The sequence below is a fragment of the Takifugu flavidus genome, chromosome 11 (assembly GCF_003711565.1).
Source record: "Takifugu flavidus isolate HTHZ2018 chromosome 11, ASM371156v2, whole genome shotgun sequence".
Lineage (NCBI taxonomy): Eukaryota > Metazoa > Chordata > Actinopteri > Tetraodontiformes > Tetraodontidae > Takifugu > Takifugu flavidus.
The window spans coordinates 14,720,129-14,747,540 of NC_079530.1; the positions used below are offsets into that span (position 1 = coordinate 14,720,129).

General features: G+C 44.3%; 4 protein-coding genes and 1 long non-coding RNA gene across 5 annotated transcripts; 1 reads left to right on the top strand and 4 right to left on the bottom strand.

Annotated features, from left to right (window-relative positions):
* Positions 1-263: 263 nt before the first annotated feature.
* LOC130534059 (ubiquitin carboxyl-terminal hydrolase 37-like) lies at positions 264-1,877 on the bottom strand. Its single transcript, XM_057047933.1, has 8 exons — positions 1,751-1,877; positions 1,545-1,668; positions 1,322-1,473; positions 1,134-1,227; positions 979-1,055; positions 764-881; positions 621-675; positions 264-537 (listed from the first exon to the last, which is right to left on the bottom strand). The coding sequence occupies exons 1-8, from the start codon at positions 1,852-1,854 to the stop codon at positions 356-358; spliced, it is 906 nt and encodes a 301-aa protein (XP_056903913.1). The 5' UTR covers positions 1,855-1,877; the 3' UTR covers positions 264-355.
* A 5,178-nt stretch (positions 1,878-7,055) lies between these two features.
* Positions 7,056-8,952, top strand: LOC130534072 (uncharacterized). The gene is made up of 3 exons (XR_008952790.1): positions 7,056-7,611; positions 8,491-8,626; positions 8,713-8,952. It is a non-coding gene; the product is annotated as an uncharacterized LOC130534072 (long non-coding RNA).
* A 3,527-nt stretch (positions 8,953-12,479) lies between these two features.
* LOC130534148 (ubiquitin hydrolase B-like) lies at positions 12,480-13,683 on the bottom strand. Its single transcript, XM_057048110.1, has 4 exons — positions 13,608-13,683; positions 13,393-13,510; positions 13,250-13,304; positions 12,480-13,166 (listed from the first exon to the last, which is right to left on the bottom strand). The coding sequence occupies exons 1-4, from the start codon at positions 13,640-13,642 to the stop codon at positions 12,985-12,987; spliced, it is 390 nt and encodes a 129-aa protein (XP_056904090.1). The 5' UTR covers positions 13,643-13,683; the 3' UTR covers positions 12,480-12,984.
* Positions 13,684-13,711: 28 nt separating this feature from the next.
* LOC130534293 (ubiquitin carboxyl-terminal hydrolase 37-like) lies at positions 13,712-18,152 on the bottom strand. Its single transcript, XM_057048320.1, has 9 exons — positions 18,149-18,152; positions 17,655-17,722; positions 15,133-15,270; positions 14,836-14,910; positions 14,608-14,744; positions 14,379-14,510; positions 14,173-14,296; positions 14,039-14,100; positions 13,712-13,856 (listed from the first exon to the last, which is right to left on the bottom strand). Exons 1-9 carry the CDS (start codon positions 18,150-18,152, stop codon positions 13,712-13,714), a joined length of 885 nt encoding a protein of 294 aa, XP_056904300.1.
* A 1,199-nt stretch (positions 18,153-19,351) lies between these two features.
* On the bottom strand, positions 19,352-21,825 carry LOC130534086 (ubiquitin carboxyl-terminal hydrolase 37-like). The gene is made up of 11 exons (XM_057047969.1): positions 21,751-21,825; positions 21,523-21,659; positions 21,306-21,437; positions 21,100-21,223; positions 20,875-21,026; positions 20,687-20,780; positions 20,532-20,608; positions 20,318-20,435; positions 20,175-20,229; positions 19,902-20,091; positions 19,352-19,813 (listed from the first exon to the last, which is right to left on the bottom strand). The coding sequence occupies exons 2-10, from the start codon at positions 21,585-21,587 to the stop codon at positions 19,910-19,912; spliced, it is 999 nt and encodes a 332-aa protein (XP_056903949.1). The 5' UTR covers positions 21,588-21,659; positions 21,751-21,825; the 3' UTR covers positions 19,352-19,813; positions 19,902-19,909.
* Between the last annotated feature and the right edge of the window lie 5,587 nt (positions 21,826-27,412).

The following is a 27,412-nucleotide window of genomic DNA, read 5'->3' on the forward strand; positions in this document are numbered from 1 at the left end:
GTGGAGTTTTGTGGTCTCAGCGTCCACCGGACTGTCTCCCTTCTTTGCATCCCTGGGGTACCAGCCTCCGTTATTTGAGATCCAGGTGGACGAAGTAGCGGTACCCTCGGTACAGGCCAGCATGCGCCGTTGCAGGAGGGTGTGGAGGCAAGTCCGTGCTGCACTCCTGCGTCTTGGAAGCTGGCTCCTCGCTTCGTGGGGTCCTTTGAAGTGGAGCGGATGGTGAACCTTCAGCCGATTCACCCTTGATGACCTTGACCTTGTGATTTGAATAAAGGCACTTTTAGTTCATTATTCCCCACTGTGGGTTGCCTGCTTTTGGGTCCTGAGACAAACAACATATTTACCCTTATTTCTAGTCTGGATTTTCATCTTCTTCCATCTTCTCATAATAAAGCAAATATGCTGTTTTCTGCCGCTGCTGGCACACGTGGTTAACATTTGTTTCTGTGACAACGTCGTCATCGTATGTCACCCAGCAGGCATTACCATCCCCTTGGCTTGCATCTCGAAAAACGCCATCACAAATGTAATGGCCTGTGAAGGAAGGAACTGCTTTGTTAGTGGTCAAACAAGGAGAGGGTTGAATGCCAATGCAGTACTGACAGCTAAACACTGACCACTGGTAGTGCAGCTCCCCAAATGGTTCACAATGCTCTTCAGAGTGTATTTTGTCTGCAGAAAATAAAAAGAACAAGCCATTAGCTCCACTCTTTGAGCCATTTGAGACTGATGACTGCTTAAAGGTTTATCAAGGGTTTACCTTCTCACTGCTCTGATTCGTGCTGAGCAGCAGCTCCCTCGATAAACACGTGGCTCTGTGTATTTTTTGTGCACCAAAGTAGGACCACTGAATTCTCAAAAGGTGGACGATCAGCACACTATCGAGAAGAAAAGGGGAGGGAAGAGGAGATGTAGAGACAGTTAGGGCCTTTAGAAGGCAGAAGATGTGAGGATGCTGAGATGGCTGGTTCTCACTTTGGCAGAGTGAAAAAGGATCTTTGCGCTGTCGTCTGGGAGGCGCCACAGTCACATTTGTAATCCAGCAGTTGCTCCTGCAGAATCAACAACAGTTGTGAGGTTCAACAGCTCCTCCGTCGTTCACACATGAACACCAAACATGTGTCCCTTACTTTCAGGTGCAGCTGTATGCTTTGCATGATGGTGTCCTCAAGCGCCACGGACAGGATCAGAATCTCCTCCATATTTTCACGCTTATGGCCACAACTGTGAATTCAAGAGTGGATTCAAATAACTAAGGATTCAACTAAACAAGTTCAACACCTATGCAGGAGCAGAAGGTTTCCAGGTATGTTCCCACCTGTGGCACAGCATGGTGCTCAACATCTGGAAGCTGATGTGAGCCTCCACAGGGCAGGTGTAGCTTTGGTGTCTCTCATTCGCCAAAGACCTGATCTCTGCAGAGATGGAGCTCAGCTGTTCCAGGACGGTATTCAGAAATTCGTGGGCATCCTGCAGACAGAGCAAAGTGTCTAGTCCAGAAAAGATCAGGATGATGCTCTTGAAAATAAAAAAATGATTACTTGTTGGGCATCATTTCCAAATTCTGGATGATGCAGGGCAATGGTGTGCAGGAATGTAAAGAGGGTGGACTTCTTCTGCATTCTGGTTTTCGTCGCGAAGCCATTGCTGATGTCACTGAGCAACCTGGAGAAAGGAGAAAGCAGATGTTTTTCATTCATTGCATTAATGCCAGAGAATAAGGGTCACACGTGAGCTTGTGCTGTACTTGAAAAGCAGAGCTTTTGGGTGCAAAAGCCACTGTTGACTCTGTTTGTTGAGCTCCTTCACAAAAGGCACGAGGGTCAGGAGGCTCTGGAGAACAGAGTTCATATAGCAGGTCTGGGACAGGTTGGGGAGCCTGAAACACAAGAAAAACAGAGCAAAGTGTTGATGATGATGATGATGATGTGATGATGTGATGATGATTATGATGATGATGATATGCTAAAATCTATACCCATAACAGGCCAGTTCATCAGGCGTAAGGGTTCTCCCACTCCCAAATCTGTTAAAGGCCTTCATTAGGCGCTCCTCTGGGGCTCTGGGCGGTGTCGTCACAGCCGCCACGTCACAGCCTGCATCAGCTTTAAGTGTCTGTTAAGGTTAAATGTTAAAAACAAAATCAAAAAACCTGATGGATAGTCCTTTATAATAGTTTAACAGTCAGAATTTTGCTGATTCTTACAGCCAGGATGTCTGAAATCGTTTTGGTTAATGAGGATGAGTTTTCTTCTTCCTCATCACTGGAACTTGTTGCACCCTGTTGTAAAAATGGCAGTAAAGTGGTCATTACAGGACACTAATGTCCATATTTCCATTGTGTTTTCCTCTACAGGTTGCTCAGCTGAAGCTTTTGCCTGAAAGGATGTTACAACTAAACTGCTAAGATGTAGGAAAGCTTTTCTGAGTCTTCCTCATCCTTGTTCTCAAAGATCTGTTAGTTAAAGGCAAAGCAAAAATAACTCAATCTCTTAAAATGTACCTGGTGACCTGCGACACCTAAAGGTGAGCCTGGCCGGTCGACTATTATCAGGAGCTCTTCAGCCTGCTCCTCTTGGTGGGTTTCATTAATACAGAAAGAAACCATCTCTGGGTCGTCTTCAACTGTGGACCCCAGGCTCTGTTAAGAATAAAGCAACATCAGCTCAATCATGTTAAACAAAGTCAAAAATACATCAATGATAAGTTTAGAAGAAGCATTTTTACAGCTTGTTCAAAGTCGCTGCTGTATGTGGAGGAACAGGGGCTGTCTAATGGACACATGTCCTCTCCTCCTTCCCCTGCAGGACACGCTGGGCTCTGTTTTTTGGAAGAAGAGACAGGATCCATGTGAAACATCAGGAACTGGTGTTAATTTTTCTCTATTAAAAGATAAAAATATACCTGGTGACCTGCGACACCCAAAGGTGAGCCTGGCCGGCTGACTATTGTCAAGGGCTCTTCAGCCTGCTCCTCCTGTTGGGTGTCACTGACACAGGAAGAAACTATCTCTTGGTCTTTATCTGTGGACCCCAGGCTCTGTTAAGAATAAAGCAACATCAGCTCAATCGAGTAAGACAAAGTCAAAAATACATCAATGTTAAGTTTGGAAGAAGCATTTTTACAGCTTGTTCAACATCAGCGTTGGATGTGGAGGAACAGGGGCTGTCTACTGGACACATGTCCTCTCCTTCTTCCCCTGCAGGACACGCTGGGCTCTGTTTGTTGGAAGAAAAGACAGGGTCCATGTGAAACATCAGGAACCGGTGTTAATTTTTTTCTCTATCAAAAGAGAAAAATGTACCTGGTGACCTGCGACACCTAAAGGTGAGCCTGGCCGGCTGACTATTGTCAAGGGCTCTTCAGCCTGCTCCTCTTGGTGGGTGTCACAGGCACAGGAAAAGTATATATCTGGGTCTTCATCGGTGGACCCCAGGCTCTGTTAAGAATAAAGCAACATCAGCTCAATCTAATAAAACAGCCACAATTAGAGGAAAAATTACCCAGTGGTATAAATATGATGGATAGTCCTAATAACAATATAACAGTAAAAATGTGCTTGATTCTTACAATCGGGACATCTGAAACACTTTTATTTGATGTCGACAAGTTCTCCTCTTCCTCCTCAGTAGTGCATGTTGAACTCTGTTGGAAATAGGGGGAAAAACTGGTAATTACAACAAACTAATGTCCATATTTGCATGTAACATCCATATTGTGCTGAGGTTCTTCAGCCGTAGCTTCTGCAGGAAAAGGCATTACAAAATAAAAGACTTACACGTGAAGATATCTCTGACTGATCTCCATCAAAGATGTTCTGTTCGGTAAAAGTAAAGGGAAAATATAAAACAAACATTGAAGGAAAGACTGTCCAGTCAAATAAACCTGATGGATAGTCCTTTATAACAGTCAGAATTTTGCTGATTCTTACAGCCAGGATGTCTGAAACTCTTTTGCTGAATGAGGATGGGTTCTCTTCTTCCTCATCACTGGAACTTGTTGAAATCTGTTGTAAAAATAGCAGTAAAGTGGTCATTACAGCACACTAATGTCCATATTTCCATTGTGCTTTCCTCTTACAGGTTGCTCAGCTGCATCTTCTGCAGATTCTAAGGAGCTCATAAATGAACTGTTTTGCTCTGATGAAAGCGTCTCTAACTCTTCCTCATCCTTGTTTTCCAGGCTCTGTTAGTTAAATCAGAAGCAACATCAGCTCAATCTCTTAAAACAAAGTCAAAAATAAATCAATGTTAAGTTCAGAAGTAGATTTTACAGCTTGTTCAATGTCGCTGATGGATGTGGAGGAACAGGGGCTGTCTAATGGACCCGTGTCCTCTCCTCCTTCCCCTGCAGGACACGCTGGGCTCTGTTTGTTGGAAGAAGAGACAGGGTCCATGTGAAACATCAGGAACCGGTGTTAATTTTTCTCTATCAAAAGATAAAAATGTACCTGGTGACCTGCGACACCCAAAGGTGAGCCTGGCCGGCTGACTATTGTCAAGGGCTCTTCAGCCTGCTCCTCCTGTTGGGTGTCACTGGCACAGGAAGAAACCATCTCTTGGTCTTCATCTGTGGACCCCAGGCTCTGTTAAGAATAAAGCAACATCAGCTCAATCACGTTAAACAAAGTCAAAAATACATCAATGTTAAGTTTAGAAGAAGTATTTTTACAGCTTGTTCATCGTCGCTGCTGGATGTGGAGGAACAGGGGCTGTCTAATGAACACCTGTCCTCTCCTCCTTCCCCTGCAGGACACGCTGGGCTCTGTTTTTTGGAAGAAGAGACAGGGTCCATGTGAAACATCGGAACCGGTGTTAATTTTTCTCTATCAAAAGAGAAAAATATACCTGGTGACGTGTGACTCCTAAAGGTGAGCCTGGCCGGCTGACTGTTGTCAAGGGCTCTTCAGCCTGCTGCTCCCTGCTAATGCAAAACCCAAGAAAACAGAAGATCTGCATGATGAAGAACCCTTCTCCATTTGTCACATGAATGTTTCAGTCACAAATCAGGGCAATATGTTTAACTTTGAGGAACGTTTGGTCGTACCGCCTTGGTTGGTCCAGAGGCTCATCGTCTTCTTCGTCTGAGTCCTCTACAGTGACACAAAAACATGAAAGAAAGCACCGGAGAGCCTCGTTCATAAGCTTTTTGGTCTTGGATTTGGCTGCATTGCCAGCTGCGCTATTAATGGGCTGCATTCTTTTTGCAGTGAAACAAAATGTGTTTGTCAGTTTACTTGGTTTGTGATATACTGTCTAACCTTATACCCCCTCTTTATAATGTTGAATTTCAGCCTTTGTTTATTGCTTTGTACAGTTGTCCTTTGATGGCACTGTTTTGTTGCTTTGGATCCCTGTGCTTTGATTACGACTAATATATTACTCTGATCATCGCAGTGTGCATCGCAAGATGCAGAAAGGCCAAACAGGACCAAGGTGGTGGCATGTGTGATAATAAATGACCTAGAGCTAGCACAGACCTCCACTGAGTTGCTTATTTCTCCACACGATTGCATCAGGGTAACGTATTGCGTTACTTCCTGTCTTCTCAATCATTCGTTGGTTGCCCTGTGCACGGTGTGTCGTGTTCACTTTACTTAAAATTGAACACTTGGGCTGTTTCCGAAACCACACACTCGTTCCCTATTCACTGCTCACTACATGGGGGACATGGATTGAGTGAACTACGTAGTGCACTCAATTTAAAGTTAGTATTCGGACAACGGTGTCATTTACGGCGCACGTGAAGTGACGCCATGGTTTCGCCTAATAATTACGAACCGGCCAGTCCATCAGAAATACATTCAGCGGCCATTTTAGGAAAATGCTATATTTTACCCGATAATTAACTCTATAAAATAAAATGAAATATTAATGTCAATAATAGAATAGAATAATTATTACTTATTACCTAAAATAACTAGTGTCCCTTGACATTTTCAAGCCAAGACGTGATGGTACATTCTCAAGTCATATTCTGCTGTGGTGAACACATTTAATAAAGCAATTTTCCATCAAAAAATGGAACGGGAGCTACTTTTCATCTTTGTAAATATTCTTTTACAGAGATTCTGTCGCCTGGTGAGGAACAGACAATTTCAAGTGAGGGAGGGGGGACAGTGAAGATTGATTGATTTTTTTTTTTTTTACACATTATGTTGTAATATTTTAAGATGATCATATTGGACCCCTACTGAAAAAAATTAATTTCAAAATGGCGTCCACACTATTGCGTGCGGACACCATTTCAAAATGGCGTCCACACTATTGAGTGCACTATGTAGGGTATAGGGGGTGGTTTAGGAAACAGCCTTGGTGTGTTGTATTCACTTTAGTTAAAATTTGAACACTTGGGACGTTCTAATCACCTGATAACAGTGAAAAACAACCCATATTAAACGAATACAGGGCTTCGCCGACTATGTGCATTAGCATGGCCTCACCGTCTGTTTCACCCGGTGTCTTTGTCTGTTCAGCGTGTGAAATGTTTAATTACTCCTCTGCCTCCTTTAGTGAAGGGAATAGGGGCAGAAAGTGTAGTTTATTTACGGCTATGGAGGCGAGACTTGGCGAGCTTGAGACGCGGTTCTGCAGCTTGGAGTTAGCTGGAGTTGCGTCAGGTAGCCGGGAGAAGCTAGCTGCTGCGGAGCCGCCTAGCGTAGCTACAGCTAGCGGTCCCCCGGCAGCAGCCGGCTAGCCGCCCAAACCAAAGGCCCACGGTGCACCACCAACCGCTTCCCGCGGCTAATCATTTGTTTTCCCCCACTCGGCGACACACCCGCTGAGAAACCGACCCTGGTAATTGGCGACTCTGTTTTGTGCTACGTGAAGCCGACTACAGGGCCATAGTTAAGTGTATTCCGGGGGCCAAAGCGGGCGACATTGGCGGGCGCCAATTTCAAGCTGCTGGCGAGACGTTAACGTAACTTTGGTAAAGTTATTATTCACGTCGGAGCCAACGACACCCGGCTTCGTCAGTCGGAAGTCACCAAAATTAACATAGAGTCGGTGTGCAGTTACTCTAAAACGATGTGGGACTCCGGAGCATTCTCTGGTCCCCTCCCCAATCCGGCCAGCGATGAGATGTTTAGCCGCATGTCGTCGCTCCGTCGCTGGCTGTCACGGTGGTGCCCCGAAAACCAGGTGGCCTTTGTAGACAACTATAGCATTTTTTGGGGAAAACCTGGTCTGATTAGGAGTCCATCCCACATGGGATGATGTCTCTCTTATTTCTAGTAACTTGGCTAATTTTATTAGACTCAAAGTGACCTGACAATCCAGGGTCCAGACCAGGATGCAGGGTTGTAGTCTTACACACCTCTCTGCTGCTTCCATACAACCCTCATCCACCAACAATAACATATTTAACACTATAGACGTAGTCTCTGTTCCACGGTTAAAAGTTCACCAAGCACAGAGCAGGGGAGCGGTCAATCACCATAATCTAATTAACATTAATACCAAAGCACAAGTTGGAGAAAACTAACATCACAATTAAATGTGGACTATTAAATATTTAATCTCTTTTGTGTAAATCCCTGTTAGTGCATGACCTGATAGCGGATTATCACATTGATTTATTTCATCTTACTGAGACCTGGCTTCAGGAGTATGTTAGCTTAAATGAATCTACTCCTCCAACCCATCTTAATTATCATATTCCTCGTGTTACTGGTCGAGGAGGGGGAGTGGCAGCAATCTATCACTCCGAGTTATTAATTAATCCTAGACCAAAATATGGTTACAGTTCATTGGAAAGCCTGACTCTTGGCATCACCCATCTGAACTGGAAGACAGAAAAGCCACTTTTGTTTGTGGTTGTATATCGGCCCCCTGCTGGGCCACATTCAGAGTTCCTATCTGAGTTCTCTGACTTCTTATCTGACTTGGTCCTTAGATCAGATAAAGTCATTATCATTGGAGACTTTAACATGCATGTACATGTTGTAAATGAAAGCCTTAGAAATCACTTCATTTCATTACTTGAGTCAGTTGGTTTAGTCACTTGGCATTGTTGTCTTTGATCTTAAGTTGTCATTTTAGTCTTTGATCTCCTTTATATCAAAGACATCAGCTCTACCTCATTCAGCACACGCATGAGGAGCTCAACACTCTTGTACCACACTGGTGACCAGCAGACGTGTCAATGGCACAGAGAGGAACCCAGCAGCTGAAGGCAGACCAAGAACTACTGGAATCATCCATGGAGACTTGGAGGGAAGAGGTCCAGCACCTCAGAGAAGCGCTGGCAGAGAAGGAGGAGCAGCTCAGCAGGGCAGTGAAGAGGAGACAGATGAGGACTGTGGCCCATGTGGAGACCCTGACCCAGCAGCTCTTTCTACAAGAAAAAAGTTCAACAAACTGCTGGAAGAAGAGCAACACAAATATAACGAGATGATCGTTAAAAAAGAAGTGTCAATAAAGCAGCAGCTGTTGACTAAAGAAGAGACCTATAACAAGATGCTGATGTTTGTCAGTGGTGAGAGAGGACAGCTCAAAAATGGGTCCAGATGAGGGAAGAGCTGGAGCAGAAGATCCAGGAGAGCCAACGGTTGAGGCAAGAGGAGGAGGAGCAGACCAAAGAGGAGCTCCAGAGGCTCTCTGAAGCGATCCTCCAACTTGAGGTGAGATGCTTTCGCCTTTGTTCCTCTTCCAGAAGATTTCAGATGATTTTCAGTGAAATCTAAAACCTAATCTCTCTTTTCTGCAGCTTCAAGTATCAAAGAAAAAGAAGAAAAAATGCTTCTGTAGATGGATCTGCAAAAAGATGAAGTTCTGGAAAAGATGAATTAAAGAACAATTCCAGAGCTCCCAGAGCTCCTCCTCTACATCCTGACTTCCACGGCGTCACATCCTGTCTTCATCAGTTTTATTTTAAAGTATAATCATTGTTTATATTCTATGTTTGGATCTATGATGTAGAAACAATAAAACTCAAAGTAAACCACCAGATTGTAGATGTTGTCAATGGCAGCTTTAGAAATGGCTTCATTTCATTATTTGAGTCAGTTGGTTTAATCAGTTGGCATTTTTCTCTTTGATCTTAAGTTCACATTTTAGTCTTTGATCTCCTTTATGTCATTGATGATCAAACACATCAGCTCTACCTCATTCAGCACACGCATGAGGAGCTCAACACTCTTGTACCACACTGGTGACCAGCAGACACGTCAATGGCACAGAGAGGAACCCAGCAGCTGAAGGCAGACCAAGAACCACTGGAATCATCCATGGAGACTTGAAGGGAAGAGGTCCAGCACCTCAGAGAAGCCCTGGCAGAGAAGGAGGAGCAGCTCAGCAGGGCAGTGAAGAGGAGACAGATGAGGACTGTGGCCCATGTGGAGACCCTGACCCAGCAGCTCTTTCTACAAGAAAAAAGTTCAACAAACCGCTGGAAGAAGAGCAACACAAATATAACGAGATGATCGTTAAAAAAGAAGTGTCAATAAAGCAGCAGCTGTTGACTAAAGAAGAGACCTATAACAAGATGCTGATGTTTGTCAGTGGTGAGAGAGGACAGCTCAAAAATGGGTCCAGATGAGGGAAGAGCTGGAGCAGAAGATCCAGGAGAGCCAACGGTTGAGGCAAGAGGAGGAGGAGCAGACCAAAGAGGAGCTCCAGAGGCTCTCTGAAGCGATCCTCCAACTTGAGGTGAGATGCTTTCGCCTTTGTTTCTCTTCCAGAAGATTTCAGATGATCAGTGAAATCTAAAACACAATCTCTCTTTTCTGCAGCTTCAGGTATCAAAGAAAAAGAAGAGAAAATGCTTCTGTAGATGGAGCTGCAAAAAGATGAAGTTCTGGAAAAGATGAATTAATAACAATTCCAGAGCTCCCAAAGCCCCCCTCCTCCTCTACATCCTGACTTACAATGGCAGCTTTAGAAATGGCTTCATTTCATTACTTGAGTCAGTTGGTTTCCTTCAACTGATAAACCAACCAACTCATAACTTCAACCACACCTTAGATCTCGTTCTGACCTATGGTGTTGAGGTAGAACATGTGTCAGTGTTCCCCCAGAACCCACTCCTCTCAGACCATTCTTTGATCACTTTCACATTTATGATTAAGGATTCTTCTATGCTCAGAACAAAGTCTTACTATAGCAGATGTCTTTCAGATAATGCTGTAGCTAAGTTTAAGGAATTGATCCCTGTGCTGATCCCAGGACCACTGTGCGTTTCCCCAGGGATCAATCATTATAACCTTAGCCCTGCTGAGGTTGACTCTATTGCTGAAGGTGCAGCAACCTCACTGAGAATCACGCTTGATTCTGTTGCCCCCCTGAAAAAGAAAATAGTAAATCAGAGGAGGTGTGCCCCCTGGTATAATTCACATATCACGACCCTCAAGCAGAAAGCGCGCAGACGAGAAAGGAAGTGGTATTCTTGTAAAATTGACAGCTATCATGTAGCCTGGAAAGACAGTCTATTAGTTTACAAAAAGGCCCTCCATAAGGCTAGAACAGCTTATTTCTCTTCTTTAATTGAAGAAAATAAGAACAACCCCAGGTTTCTTTTCAGCACTGTGGCCAAATTAACCAAGAGTCACAGTGTTGTAGATCCATGTATCCCTTCTTCCCTTAGTGGTGAAGACTTCATGAGCTTCTACACTGATAAAGTTCTAGCAATCAGAGAAAAAGCTAACCAGGCCATCCCAACAACTGGACCATCACCAGATGTGCTGACTGTGGGAACATACAGGTTCTCCAACGAGCCCTTAAACTCCTTCAGCCCTATATATTTTTCGGAGGCGTCTTTGCTAATTCAGAAATCCAAGTCCACCACGTGTCTTTTAGATCCCATCCCAACACACCTGTTGAAGGATGTTTTATCATTGATAGGCAGTTCTATCCTGGACCAGATCAATGGTTCTTTAGTGACAGGTTATGTACCCCAGTCCTACACGGTGGCAGTGATTAAGCCGTTGCTTAAAAAGCCGTCACTGGATCCGGACATACTAGCAAATTATAGGCCGATATCCAACCTTCCTTTTATCTCTAAAGTTCTAGAGAAGGCTGTAGTGACTGAGTTACTGGAGCACCTGCAGAGGAACAGCTTGTTTGAGATGTTTCAGTCAGGCTTTAGAGGTCATCACAGCACAGAAACAGCACTTCTTAAAGTTACTAATGATCTTCTTAAAGCTTCAGATCATGGACTTGTCTCTATGCTGGTTCTCAGTGCTGCTTTTGATACAGTTGATCACAGCATGCTGTTACAGAGACTGGAACATGTGATTGTGATTAAATGGACAGCACTAGACTGGTTTAGATCATATTTATCTGATAGATACCAGTTTGCTCATGTCCATGGTGTTCCCTCTTCATACAGTAGGGTTAGCCATGGAGTTTCTCAAGGTTCTGTACTTGGACCAATCCTCTTCACCTTGTACATGCTTCCCTTAGGGAACATTATTCAGCAGCATGTGACAAATTTTCATTGTTATGCTGATGACACTCCGCTATATTTATCCATGAAACCAGAGGAGACAGAGAAGTTAGTGAAGCTCCAGACCTGTCTTAAAGACATAAAGTCCTAGATGTCTTCAAATTTCCTCCTCCTTAACTCAGGAAAAACTGAGATCATGGTGTTTGGTCCTGAACCTCTCAGGGATAGATTAGATCACATGATCACTCTAGATGGTATCTCATTAACATCTAGTCTCTCTGTGAGGAATGTTGGAGTAACTTTTGATGAAAATCTGTCCTTCAACTCACACATTAAATTAGTCTCTAGAGTGCCTTTTTTCACCTGAGGAACATCACAAGGATTCTAAAACTACTGACCCACCATGATGCTGAAAAGTTAGTCCATGCATTTGTTACTTCCAGGCTGGACTATTGTAATTCTTTATTATCAGGATGTCGAAACTGCTCTTTAAGAAGCCTCCAGCTGATCCAAAATGCTGCAGCCAGAGTTCTGACAGGTATTGACAAAAGAGATCACATAACTCCTGTACTGGCGTCTCTTTATTGGCTGCCCGTTAAATTTAGAATAATTTTTAAAACCCTTCTTTTGACCTACAAGGTCCTCAGAGGCCTAGCTCCATCCTACCTGGAGGAGCTAGTGACACCTTACCAGCCCAATAGACCGCTCCGCTCTCAGAATGCTGGTCTACTTGTGGTCCCCAGAGTTTCTAGGGGTAGAATGGGGGGCCGAGCATTTAGCTACCAGGCTCCCCTGCTGTGGAACCAGCTCCCTGTCCAGGTATGGGAGGCTGACTCCATCACTACTTTTAAGATTAGGCTTAAAACCTACCTCTTTGAAAAAGCTTATTGTTACTAATTCTGTAGTATATAAATCTTACGCTGAGTCTAAAACCATCCCCTATACCCTAATAGTTCACTCACTAGTGTGGACGCCATTTTGAAATAGCGTCCAAATTCTTCTCGAGCATCGCTGTACCCTATGTAGTGCAGAATATTTACAAAGTGAAAAGTAGCTCTGGATCCATTTCTTGATGAAAAATTGCTTGAATAAATGTTTTCACTACAGCGGAATATTTGACGACGGCGGAGACAAGGAGGAGCACATTCAGCATGTCCATCTCATCCTCCAATGGCTCCTGGAGAACCGTCTTTTTGTGAAGGCCAAGAAGTGCGAGTTCCACACCACTATCTCTTTCCTGGGGTTCGTGGTAGTCTCAGTGTCCACCGGACTGTCTCCCTTCATGGCATCCCTGGGGTACCAGCTTCCGTTATTTGAGATACAGGAGGACGAAGTAGCGGTACCCTCGGTACAGGCCAGCATGCGCCGTTGCAGGAGGGTGTGGAGGCAAGTCCGTGCTGCACTCCTGCATCTCGGAAGCTGGCTCCTCGCTTCGTGGGGTCCTTTGAGGTGGAGCGGATGGTGAACCCTGCAGCCGATTCATCCTTGACGACCTTGACCTTGTGATTTGAATAAAGGCACTTTTAGTTCATCATTCCCCACTGTGGGTTGCCTGCTTTTGGGAACAAACAACAAACAACATATTTACCCTTATTTCTAGTCTGGATTTTCATCTTCCTCCATCTTCTCATAATAAAGCAAATATGCTGTTTTCTGCCGCTGCTGGCACACGTGGTTAACATTTGTTTCTGTGACAACGTCGTCATCGTATGTCACCCAGCAGGCATTACCATCCCCTTGGCTTGCATCTCGATAAACGCCATCACAAATGTAATGGCCTGTGAAGGAAGGAACTGCTTTGTTAGTGGTCAAACAAGGAGAAGGTTGGATTTCAACGCAGTACTGACAGCTAACCACTGACCGCTGGTAGTGCAAGTCCCCAAATGGTTCACAATGCTCTTCAGAGTGTATTTTGTCTGCAGAAAATAAAAAGAACAAGCCATTAGCTCCACTCTTTGAGCCATTTGAGACTGATGACTGCTTAAAGGTTTATCAAGGGTTTACCTTCTCACTGCTCTGATTCGTGCTGAGCAGCACCTCCCTCGATAAAGTCGTGGCTCTGTGTATTTTTTGTGCACCAAAGTAGGACCACTGAATTCTCAAAAGGTGGACGATCAGCACACTATTGAGAAGAAAAGGGGAGGGAAGAGGAGATGTAGAGACAGTTAGGGCCTTTAGAAGGCAGCAGATGTGAGGATGCTGAGATGGCTGGTTCTCACTTTGGCAGAGTGAAAAAGGATCTTTTCGCCGTCATCTGGGAGGCGCCACAGTCACATTTGTAATCCAGCAGTTGCTCCTGCAGAATCAACAACAGTTGTGAGGTTCAACAGCTCCTCTGTCGTTCACACATGAACACCAAACATGTGTCCCTTACTTTCAGGTGCAGCTGTATGCTTTGCATGATGGTGTCCTCAAGCGCCACGGACAGGATCAGAATCTCCTCCATATTTTCACGCTTATGGCCACAACTGTGAATTCAAGAGTGGATTCAAATAACTAAGGATTCAACTATACAAGTTCAACACCTATGCAGGAGCAGAAGGTTTCCAGGTATGTTCCCACCTGTGGCACAGCATGGTGCTCAACATCTGGAAGCTGATGTGAGCCTCCACAGGGCAGGTGTAGCTTTGGTCTCTCATTCGCCAAAGACCTGATCTCTGCAGAGATGGAGCTCAGCTGTTCCAGGACGGTATTCAGAAATTCGTGGGCATCCTGCAGACAGAGCAAAGTGTCTAGTCCAGAAAAGATCGGGATGATGCTCTTGAAAATTAAAAAAATGATTACTTGTTGGGCATCATTTCCAAATTCTGGATGATCCAGGGAAATGGTGTGCAGGAATGTAAAGAGGGTGGACTTCTTCTGCATTCTGTTTTTGGTCGAGAAGCCGTTGCTGATGTCACTGAGCAACCTGGAGAAAGGAGAAAGCAGATGTTTTTCATTCAATGCATTAATGCCAGAGAATAAGGGTCACACGTGAGCTTGTGCTGTACTTGAAAAGCAGAGCTTTTGGGTGCGAAAGCCACTGTTGACTCTGTTTGTTGAGCTCCTTCACAAAAGGCACGAGGGTCAGGAGGCTCTGGAGAACAGAGTTCATATAGCAGGTCTGGGACAGGTTGGGGAGCCTGAAACACAAGAAAAACAGAGCAAAGTGTTGATGATGATGATGGTGATGATGATGTGATGATGATTATGATGATGATGATATGCTAAAATCTATACCCATAACAGGCCAGTTCATCAGGCGTAAGGGTTCTCCCACTTCCAAATCTGTTTAAGGCCTTCATTAGGCGCTCCTCTGGGGCTCTGGGCGGCGTCGTCACAGCCGCCACGTCACAGCCTGCATCAGCTTTAAGTGTCTGTTAAGGTTAAATGTTAAAAACAAAATCAAAAAACCTGATGGATAGTCCTTTATAATAGTTTAACAGTCAGAATTTTGCTGATTCTTACAGCCAGGATGTCTGAAATCGTTTTGGTTAATGAGGATGAGTTTTCTTCTTCCTCATCACTGGAACTTGTTGCACCCTGTTGTAAAAATAGGAGTAAAGTGGTCATTACAGCACACTAATGTCCATATTTCCATTGTGTTTTCCTCTACAGGTTGCTCAGCTGAAGCTTTTGCCTGAAAGGATGTTACAACTAAACTGCTAAGATGTAGGAAAGCTTTTCTGAGTCTTCCTCATCCTTGTTCTCAAAGGTCTGTTAGTTAAAGGCAAAGCAAAAATAACTCAATCTCTTAAATTGTACCTGGTGACCTGCGACACCTAAAGGTGAGCCTGGCCGGTCGACTATTATCAGGAGCTCTTCAGCCTGCTCCTCGGGGTGGGTTTCATTGATACAGAAAGAAACCATCTCTGGGTCTTCTTCAACTGTGGACCCCAGGCTCTGTTAAGAATAAAGCAACATCAGCTCAATCATGTTAAACAAAGTCAAAAATACATCAATGATAAGTTTAGAAGAAGCATTTTTACAGCTTGTTCAAAGTCGCTGCTGTATGTGGAGGAACAGGGGCTGTCTAATGGACACGTGTCCTCTCCTCCTTCCCCTGCAGGACACGCTGGGCTCTGTTTGTTGGAAGAAGAGACAGGGTCCATGTGAAACATCAGGAACTGGTGTTAATTTTTCTCTATAAAAGATAAAAATGTACCTGGTGACCTGTGACACCCAAAGGTGAGCCTGGCCGGCTGACTATTGTCAAGGGCTCTTCAGCCTGCTCCTCCTGTTGGGTGTCACTGACACAGGAAGAAACCATCTCTGGGTCTTTATCTGTGGACCCCAGGCTCTGTTAAGAATAAAGCAACATCAGCTCAATCGAGTAAGACAAAGCCAAAAATACATCAATGTTAAGTTTGGAAGAAGCATTTTTACAGCTTGTTCAACATCAGCGTTGGATGTGGAGGAACAGGGGCTGTCTACTGGACACGTGTCCTCTCCTTCTTCCCCTGCAGGACACGCTGGGCTCTGTTTGTTGGAAGAAAAGACAGGGTCCATGTGAAACATCAGGAACCGGTGTTAATTTTTTTCTCTATCAAAAGAGAAAAATGTACCTGGTGACCTGCAACACCTAAAGGTGAGCCTGGCCGGCTGACTATTGTCAAGGGCTCTTCAGCCTGCTCCTCATGGTGGGTGTCACAGGCACAGGAAAAGTATATATCTGGGTCTTCATCGGTGGACCCCAGGCTCTGTTAAGAATAAAGCAACATCAGCTCAATCTAATAAATCAGCCACAATTAGAGGAAAAATTACCCAGTGGTATAAATATGATGGATAGTCCTAATAACAATGTAACAGTAAAAATGTGCTTGATTCTTACAATCGGGACATCTGAAACACTTTTATTTGATGTCGACAAGTTCTCCTCTTCCTCCTCAGTAGTGCATGTTGAACTCTGTTGGAAATAGGGGGAAAAACTGGTAATTACAACAAACTAATGTCCATATTTGCATGTAACATCCATATTGTGCTGAGGTTCTTCAGCCGTAGCTTCTGCAGGAAAAGGCATTACAAAATAAAAGACTTACACGTGAAGATATCTCTGACTGATCTCCATCAAAGATGTTCTGTTCGGTAAAAGTAAAGGGAAATATAAAACAAACATTGAAGGAAAGACTGTCCAGTCAAATAAACCTGATGGATAGTCCTTTACAACAGTCAGAATTTTGCTGATTCTTACAGCCAGGATGTCTGAAACCCTTTTGCTGAATGAGGATGGGTTCTCTTCTTCCTCATCACTGGAACTTGTTGAAATCTGTTGTAAAAATAGCAGTAAAGTGGTCATTACAGCACACTAATGTCCATATTTCCACTGTGCTTTCCTCTTACAGGTTGCTCAGCTGCATCTTCTGCAGATTCTAAGGAGCTCATAAATGAACTGTTTTGCTCTGATGAAAGCGTCTCTAACTCTTCCTCATCCTTGTTTTCCAGGCTCTGTTAGTTAAATCAGAAGCAACATCATCTCAATCTCTTAAAACAAAGTCAAAAATAAATCAATGTTAAGTTCAGAAGGAGCATTTTTACAGCTTGTTCAATGTCGCTGATGGATGTGGAGGAACAGGGGCTGTCTAATGGACACGTGTCCTCTCCTCCTTCCCCTGCAGGACACTTTGGGCTCTGTTTGTTGGAAGAAGAGACAGGGTCCATGTGAAACATCAGGAACCGGTGTTAATTTTTCTCTATCAAAAGAGAAAAATGTACCTGGTGACCTGCGACACCCAAAGGTGAGCCTGGCCGGCTGACTATTGTCAAGGGCTCTTCAGCCTGCTCCTCCTGTTGGGTGTCACTGGCACAGGAAGAAACCATCTCTTGGTCCTCATCTGTGGACCCCAAGCTCTGTTAAGAATAAAGCAACATCAGCTCAATCACGTTAAACAAAGTCAAAAATACATCAATGTTAAGTTTAGAAGAAGTATTTTTACAGCTTGTTCATCGTCGCTGCTGGATGTGGAGGAACAGGGGCTGTCTAATGAACACCTGTCCTCTCCTCCTTCCCATGCAGGACACGCTGGGCTCTGTTTTTTGGAAGAAGAGACAGGGTCCATGTGAAACATCAGGAACCGGTGTTAATTTTTCTCTATCAAAAGAGAAAAATGTACCTGGTGACGTGTGACTCCTAAAGGTGAGCCTGGCCGGCTGACTGTTGTCAAGGGCTCTTCAGCCTGCTCCTCCCTGCTAATGCAAAACCCAAGAAAACAGAAGATCTGCATGATGAAGAACCCTTCTCCATTTGTCACATGAATGTTTCAGTCACAAATCAGGGCAATATGTTTAACTTTGAGGAACGTTTGGTCGTACCGCCTTGGTTGGTCCAGAGGCTCATCGTCTTCTTCGTCTGAGTCCTCTACAGTGACACAAAAACATGAAAGAAAGCACCGGAGAGCCTCGTTCATAAACTTTTTGGTCTTGGATTTGGCTGCATTGCCAGCTGCGCTATTAATGGGCTGCATTCTTTTTGCAGTGAAACAAAATGTGTTTGTCAGTTTACTTGGTTTGTGAGAGTCTGACTAACCTTATACCCCCTCTTTATAAAGTTACATTTCAGCCTTTGTTTATTGCTTTGTACAGTTGTCCTTTGATGGCACTGTTTTGTTGCTTTGCATCCCTGTGCTTTGATTACGATAATATATTACTCTGATCATCGCAGTGTGCATCGCGAGATGCAGAAAGGCCAAACAGGACCAAGGTGGTGGCATGTGTGATAATAAATGACCTAGAGCTAGCACAGACCTCCACTGAGTTGCTTATTTCCCCACACAGTGTGACTTACGCATAGTATAGGGCATGTATGTGGGCATGTGTGTGTGTGTGTGTCGAGGTGTGTTGAATCCTTCATATTCTAGGTGCTTTCTCGGCACGTCAAAGAAGCCACTCTGAATGTGGTGGATGTGGGCCATGCTAGTTTCCAGCTCAGCTCTAGCGGGTCTCCGGCTGAAGTAAACATTGCGCCCAATCAATTTTAATGGGTGCAGAAAATGTTCACTCCCAAGCAGGTGATTCGTCTGGGGACAAATTCAATGGGTTCTTTTTTTCCCTTCACCTTCTTGTGTCCCCATGATTTTGTGGGCCTTCAGGTCAAGTAACTTGGTGTGAAGGTGAGCGTTGTGACTTTCCAGCTGAGTGCATTTTGCCCCAGAACTTGCATATGTTTGTCAAGATGCTCTTGGCTAGCTGCACAGGCCTGCAGTTCAGCCTGGGACTCTGCAAGTATATGAATCTTACGCTGAGTCCTAAACCACCCCCTATACCAGGCATGGGCAAACTACGGCCCGGGGGCCACACGCGGCCCGTTAAACGTTTTAATCCGGCCCGCCAAACTTGAAAAATTAAATGAATAAACCTTGTTATATTGTGTTACGTTATATTTTCACTGCAATTCTGGTGTAATTTTTCTCCAATGAGGTGAGGTTACCAAAGCACTCCATCCATCCATCTACTCCTGGTCCGGCCCCTTTGTCAAATGTTAGAACCCATTGTGGCCCACGAATCAAAATGTTTGCCCACCCCTGCCCTATACCCTATTAGTGCACTCACTAGAGTGGACGCCATTTTGAAATAGTGTCCGAATTCTTCTCGAGCATCGCTGTACCCTATGTAGTGCACTCAATATATCCCACAATGCACTGCGAAAAGTAGTGTACAACCGATGCACCCTAACTCGGAAATATATCCCATCAGCCTTTACGGTATCACGTGACACCATAAAAATACATTTTTAACGTAATTTCCACCGTGCAGGTTGATATATGAAATTTTTGTGAAATAAGAAATCAATGTGTAGTTTACAATTGTTTTCAATAGGGGTCCAATATGATCATCTTAAAATATTACAACATAAATGTGTAAAAAAAATCAATCGGTCTTCACTGTCCCCCCCTCCCTCACTTAAAATTGTTCTTCGGAATCGTCTGTTCCTCACCAGGCGACAGGATCTCAGTAAAAGAATATTTACAAAGTGAAAAGTAGCTCTGGATCCATTTCTTGATAAAAAATTGCTTTATTAAATGTTTTCACTACAGCAGAATATTTGACGACGGCGGAGACAAGGAGGAGCACGTTCAGCATGTCCATCTCGTCCTCCAACGGCTCCTGGAGAAAAGGGCCCACGCCTCAAAGTTGACCTGCCACCCGGGGGTCAATCGCCCACCTGCCGTGGGTGGAGTTTTGTGGTCTCAGCGTCCACCGGACTGTCTCCCTTCAAGGCATTCCTGGGGTACCAGCCTCCGTTATTTGAGATCCAGGAGGACGAAGTAGCGGTACCCTCAGTACAGGCCAGCATGCGCCGTTGCAGGAGGGTGTGGAGGCAAGTCCGTGCTGCACTCCTGCGTCTCGGAAGCTGGCTCCTCACTTCGTGGGGTCCTTTGAGGTGGAGCGGATGGTGAACCTTCAGCCGATTCACCCTTGATGACTTCTACCACACCCAGACCTTGTGAACCTTGTGATTTGAATAAAGGCACTTTTAGTTCATTATTCCCCACTGTGGGTTGTCTGCTTTTGGGTCCTGAGACAAAAAACATATTTACCCTTATTTCTAGTCTGGATTTTCATCTTCTTCCATCTTCTCATAATACAGCAAATATGCTGTTTTCTGCCGCTGCTGGCACACGTGGTTAACATTTGTTTCTGTGACAACGTCGTCATCGTATGTCACCCAGCAGGCATTACCATCCCCTTGGCTTGCATTTTGAAAAACGCCATCACAAATGTAATGGCCTGTGAAGGAAGGAACTGCTTTGTTAGTGGTCAAACAAGGAGAAGGTTGAATGTCAATGCAGTACTGACAGCTAACCACTGACCGCTGGTAGTGCAGCTCCCCAAATGGTTCACGATGCTCTTCAGAGTGTATTTTGTCTGCAGAAAATCAAAAGAACAAGCCATTAGCTCCACTCTTTGGGCCATTTGAGACTGATGACTGCTTAAAGGTTTATCAAGGGTTTACCTTCTCACTGCTCTGATTCGTGCTGAGCAGCAGCTCCCTCGATAAACACGTGGCTCTGTGTATTTTTTGTGCACCAAAGTAGGACCACTGAATTCTCAAAAGGTGGACGATCAGCACACTATTGAGAAGAAAAGGGGAGGGAAGAGGAGATGTAGAGACAGTTAGGACCTTTAGAAGGCAGAAGATGTGAGGATGCTGAGATGCTGGTTCTCACTTTGGCAGAGTGAAAAAGGATCTTTTCGCTGTCGTCTGGGAGGCGCCACAGTCACATTTGTAATCCAGCAGTTGCTCCTGCAGAATCAACAACAGTTGTGAGGTTCAACAGCTCCTCCGTCGTTCACACATGAACACCAAACATGTGTCCCTTACTTTCAGGTGCAGCTGTATGCTTTGCATGATGGTGTCCTCAAGCGCCACGGACAGGATCAGAATCTCCTCCATATTTTCACGCTTATGGCCACAACTGTGAATTCAAGAGAGGATTCAAATAACTAAGGATTCAACTATACAAGTTCAACACCTATGCAGGAGCAGAAGGTTTCCAGGTATGTTCCCACCTGTGGCACAGCATGGTGCTCAACATCTGGAAGCTGATGTGAGCCTCCACAGGGCAGGTGTAGCTTTGGTGTCTCTCATTCGCCAAAGACCTGATCTCTGCAGAGATGGAGCTCAGCTGTTCCAGGACGGTATTCAGAAATTCGTGGGCATCCTGCAGACAGACCAAAGTGTCTAGTCCAGAAAAGATCGGGATGATGCTCTTGAAAATTAAAAAAAATGATTACTTGTTGGGCATCATTTCCAAATTCTGGATGATGCAGGGCAATGGTGTGCAGGAATGTAAAGAGGGTGGACTTCTTCTGCATTCTGTTTTTGGTCGAGAAGCCGTTGCTGATGTCACTGAGCAACCTGGAGAAAGGAGAAAGCAGATGTTTTTCATTCATTGCATTAATGCCAGAGAATAAGGGTCACACGTGAGCTTGTGCTGTACTTGAAAAGCAGAGCTTTTGGGTGCAAAAGCCACTGTTGACTCTGTTTGTTGAGCTCCTTCACAAAAGGCACGAGGGTCAGGAGGCTCTGGAGAACAGAGTTCATATAGCAGGTCTGGGACAGGTTGGGGAGCCTGAAACACAAGAAAAACAGAGCAAAGTGTTGATGATGATGATGGTGATGGTGATGTGATGATGATGATATGCTAAAATCTATACCCATAACAGGCCAGTTCATCAGGCGTAAGGGTTCTCCCACTTCCAAATCTGTTTAAGGCCTTCATTAGGCGCTCCCCTGGGGCTCTGGGCGGTGTCGTCACAGCCGCCACGTCACAGCCTGCATCAGCTTTAAGTGTCTGTTAAGGTTAAATGTTAAAAAAAAAATCAAAAAACTTGATGGATAGTCCTTTATAATAGTTTAACAGTCAGAATTTTGCTGATTCTTACAGCCAGGATGTCTGAAATCCTTTTGGTTAATGAGGATGAGTTTTCTTCTTCCTCATCACTGGAACTTGTTGCACCCTGTTGTAAAAATAGCAGTAAAGTGGTCATTACAGGACACTAATGTCCATATTTCCATTGTGTTTTCCTCTACAGGTTGCTCAGCTGAAGCTTTTGCCTGAAAGGATGTTACAACTAAACTGCTAAGATGTAGGAAAGCTTTTCTGAGTCTTCCTCATCCTTGTTCTCAAAGATCTGTTAGTTAAAGGCAAAGCAAAAATAACTCAATCTCTTAAAATGTACCTGGTGACCTGCGACACCTAAAGGTGAGCCTGGCCGGCTGACTATTGCCAGGGGCTCTTCAACCTGCTCCTCTTGGTGGGTTTCATTGACACAGAAAGAAACCATCTCTGGGTCTTCTTCAACTGTGGACCCCAGGCTCTGTTAAGAATAAAGCAACATCAGCTCAATCGCGTTAAACAAAGTCAAAAATACATCAATGATAAGTTTAGAAGAAGCATTTTTACAGCTTGTTCAAAGTCGCTGCTGTATGTGGAGGAACAGGGGCTGTCGAATGGACACGTGTCCTCTCCTCCTTCCCCTGCAGGACACGCTGGGCTCTGTTTTTTGGAAGAAGAGACAGGGTCCATGTGAAACATCAGGAACTGGTGTTATTTTTCTCTATCAAAAGAGAAAAATGTACCTGGTGACCTGCGACACCTAAAGGTGAGCCTGGCCGGCTGACTATTGCAAAGGGCTCTTCAGCCTGCTCCTCCTGTTGGGTGTCACAGGCACAGGAAAAGTATATTTCTGGGTCTTCATCTGTGGACCCCAGGCTCTGTCAAGAATAAAGCAACATCAGCTCAATCTAATAAAACAGCCACAATTAGAGAAGAAATTACCCAGTGGTATAAATATGATGGATAGTCCTAATAACAATGTAACAGTAAAAATGTGCTTGATTCTTACAATCGGGACATCTGAAACACTTTTATTTGATGTCGACAAGTTCTCCTCTTCCTCCTCAGTAGTGCATGTTGAGCTCTGTTGGAAATAGGGGGAAAAACTGGTAATTACAACAAACTAATGTCCATATTTGCATGTAACATCCATATTGTGCTGAGGTTCTTCAGCCGTAGCTTCTGCAGGAAAAGGCATTACAAAATAAAAGACTTACACGTGAAGATATCTCTGACTGATCTCCATCAAAGATGTTCTGTTCGGTAAAAGTAAAGGGAAAATATAAAACAAACATTGAAGGAAAGACTGTCCAGTCAAATAAACCTGATGGATAGTCCTTTACAACAGTCAGAATTTTGCTGATTCTTACAGCCAGGATGTCTGAAACCCTTTTGCTGAATGAGGATGGGTTCTCTTCTTCCTCATAACTGTAACTTGTTGAAATCTGTTGTAAAAATAGCAGTAAAGTGGTCATTACAGCACACTAATGTCCATATTTCCATTGTGCTTTCCTCTTACAGGTTGCTCAGCTGCATCTTCTGCAGATTCTAAGGAGCTCATAAATAAACTGTTTTGCTCTGATGAAAGCGTCTCTAACTCTTCCTCATCCTTGTTCTCCAGGCTCTGTTAGTTAAATCAGAAGCAACATCAGCTCAATCTCTTAAAACAAAGTCAAAAATAAATCAATGTTAAGTTCAGAAGGAGCATTTTTACAGCTTGTTCAATGTCGCTGCTGGATGTGGAGGAACAGGGGCTGTCTAATGGACCCGTGTCCTCTCCTCCTTCCCCTGCAGGACACGCTGGGCTCTGTTTGTTGGAAGAAGAGACAGGGTCCATGTGAAACATCAGGAACCGGTGTTAATTTTTCTCTATCAAAAGAGAAAAATGTACCTGGTGACCTGCGACACCCAAAGGTGAGCCTGGCCGGCTGACTATTGTCAAGGGCTCTTCAGCCTGCTCCTCCTGTTGGGTGTCACTGGCACAGGAAGAAACCATCTCTTGGTCTTCATCTGTGGACCCCAGGCTCTGTTAAGAATAAAGCAACATCAGCTCAATCACGTTAAACAAAGTCAAAAATACATCAATGTTAAGTTTAGAAGAAGCATTTTTACAGCTTGTTCATCGTCGCTGCTGGATGTGGAGGAACAGGGGCTGTCTAATGAACACCTGTCCTCTCCTCCTTCCCCTGCAGGACACGCTGGGCTCTGTTTTTTGGAAGAAGAGACAGGGTCCATGTGAAACATCAGGAACCGGTGTTAATTTTTCTCTATCAAAAGAGAAAAATGTACCTGGTGACGTGTGACTCCTAAAGGTGAGCCTGGCCGGCTGACTGTTGTCAAGGGCTCTTCAGCCTGCTCCTCCCTGCTAATGCAAAACCCAAGAAAACAGAAGATCTGCATGATGAAGAACCCTTCTCCATTTGTCACATGAATGTTTCAGTCACAAATCAGGGCAATATGTTTAACTTTGAGGAACGTTTGGTCGTACCGCCTTGGTTGGTCCAAAGGTTCATCGTCTTCTTCGTCTGAGTCCTCTACAGTGACACAAAAACATGAAAGAAAGCACCGGAGAGCCTCGTTCATAAACTTTTTGGTCTTGGATTTGGCTGCATTGCCAGCTGCGCTATTAATGGGCTGCATTCTTTTTGCAGTGAAACAAAATGTGTTTGTCAGTTTACTTGGTTTGTGATATACTGTCTAACCTTATACCCCCTCTTTATAATGTTGAATTTCAGCCGTTGTTTATTGCTTTGTACAGTTGTCCTTTGATGGCACTGTTTTGTTGCTTTTGATCCCTGTGCTTTGATTACGACTAATATATTACTCTGATCATCGCAGCAAGATGCAGAAAGGCCAAACAGGACCAAGGTGGTGGCATGTGTGATAATAAATGACCTAGAGCTAGCACAGACCTCCACTGAGTTGCTTATTTCCCCACACAGTGTGACTTACACATAGTATAGGGCATGTATGTGGGCGTGGGTGTGTGTGTGTGTCGAGGTCTATTTATTTCGAACACCTCAATTTGGAAATGATTTGAGATTCTACTTGCCAGTTTTCTGCTTAGCTAACTAGTCTCCAGTCAGCGACGTGGCTCTGAGCAGAACTGCTAATTAATTTATAAGATTCTTTTAAATCAAGATTTTGCTGACATTCTGTTCTGAGTCGAACTGGGTCCCAAAATAAAAACGTCTACGCAAATTTAGTTGTATTTTCATCCTTGTGCTTGTGATGCGCTGCCCATGTCTGCTTGAGATTATGTTACAGAATCAACTCTGGCTTTAGCTTGATGAATAATTAATTCCCTTTATTGGAAAGAAAAAGTCAAGCAAAAAGGATCAGTCTGACATTCAATCATTCACCATCGCACATTCAGCACATTTAGCTCCAAACTGCAAAAATGGCTCCGTGCAAGGACTTGGCTGCTGCCTCCTCTCAGTTTTGGTTTGTTTGTCTTAGAAACAAAATCCACTGAGATCACTGGCTGCATTTAAATGAACAGATTCTTCTGTTTGTTGTTATGCCTGCCTCTGAGCTCAGTTTCAACGTGCCTCCATAAATCGTTTAAGAAGGAAGGCGCCCTGGCACATCTTCTCTTCACGTTACAGCTGCTAACTGCTGGATGAGCCTGAGATCATCTTAAGTGCATATTGACTTCTGACAAACAGACAGGCTGAGCACACATAAAAGAGAAAATGTGCAGAATGTGCAAAATCTAGTTGTTGGATGCTGTCATAGGGCATATTTAGCCCACTAGAGAAGGGTCTGTACATTATATAAAAGGTACTATAAAAGATATCTCCGTTCATTTACATAAATTCCATTTTTTGCTTGAAATGTGTTGCAGTGAGCAGATGTGAGCAGAACTGGCGGCAGTTTTTATGAACACATTCTGATGACTGCATAGAGGCAACAATGGTGTAAGTTTCTGAGTCAAGGCCAGTCTCCTACTCACAAGCCTGCAGGCTTGTTGAACGCTTACTCATGAGGTCGTGCTTGTCTTTCCTCAGTGTTAAAGCAGTTTGATCCAGGGCTGTAGCCTGGGATCACCATGACAACTGAGCATGTTGCAAATATTTTATTCCTTCCTGGATGAGATAAAACACGTCTTGGATTATTTAGGACTTTGTGGAAAAAGTATTTAAAAATAGTTTCAACCTGTTGAAATGGTTTCATAAATGGAAGTTTACTGACCTCTATTGGCCAAATGAAGAATTACATCACAGGGTGTAAATTGTCCCTAGGTGGCGCCAAATGCGTGCAGATTAAATGTGTTTGGAAGTAAGAATGCGCGCACGCACACGCGCATTTCATGTCTTTTATCTTTAACCATTGTTCAGGTGTGTTTGCATGTTGACTCATTTTTATTATCAATCTCAAAAGTCCAAACATTTGGTTTTTGTTTCACTTTACTCATAAGGACAAAAGTGCTCAGATGAGACCATAAATCTTCAGTTAATCTCAAAAATCAGCTGTGTCTGCCCGTGTGTGCATGTGTCATCTGACCACAGTCACATGGTTTGCCTGAACGCATCCAAACACCTCCTGTTTTGGACAAGCTGCCACCGTACCGACTCTTTAAAAAAAAAAAGTTTAAAAATAGCCGCCATTGGAACTTGACAGTTATGAACAAAGGAGGCAATTTCCAAAATACTGATGTGAGGATGACTTTAATCGTCTTTGATATCCAGGAGCCGACATTCTCTTCAGGTTTATCTGAAGAGTGACGCGTGAAGTCTCGAGAAAATATGACGGGCAGCGGGTGGAGGAAGCAGATAAAGGCCTGATTGATGGGGTGTGGGAGCGGAGGCGCGTGGCTCCTTGCTGGCATCAAACCGGTCTGGGCTGCTTGTTTTCATGAAGCAGCAACAGTATCTGTTTGTCTTGGAGAAGAGGAGTTGACTGACACGCTTCCCTTTGTCTCCTCTATTGAACGAGCTCCACAATGGTGACAAGCAGCCAGCTGTCGCCCAGCTGACTCCAGACCATCCTCATTTGCATCTCACGACACAGGAAACATCAGATATCAACTTTTGGGTCTCCAGAAATAAACACATCATTATTGCAGATGAGGGCAGCAGCCTTTGTCAATTTTAATCTCTAGGATCATTTCCTACACCTGAGGCCCAACGTCTGTCTGATGAAGCTTGCTTTCCCAGCAGGAGATACAATATATATATAGCTCTCCTTCTGACATGGTGAAACCAATCAAATATCTCCCCCCAATTAATACTAAATACGTCACAGTATTTTATAATGTAGAGCGAGAGAGCTGGGGTTCACTTTTCCATCACCAGGTTTCCTCCGACCTGACTGGGAAAGCTTTGCAGACGTGCTGGCCTTGAAGACACGACGGCTTGACTGATGAATCGATGATCCGAGAGCCACCTGTTCCCTGCGTTAACTTAGATACGGGGTCAGGTGAGGTGAGTTCCAGGTGTAGAACCAGAATTTCAGCGTCCGACCTATAAATATCAGTCAACGCAGCCAAAGGTTTAATCAGCTGAGTCTTTTTAATGACACATTTCAGGAGACGGAAGGAAGGAACCAGCTATTCAAGTTGACCCTGATTAAAAGGGGCGTGGCTTCTTTATGTCCATAACAGCAGCCTTGACAGTTAACCACGTGTCAGTGTGTAACCGCTGCCCGCGCCTGGATGGATTATAGCCCTGCTGCTGTTTGTTTGCGTGTGCGTGTCAGAGAGACAT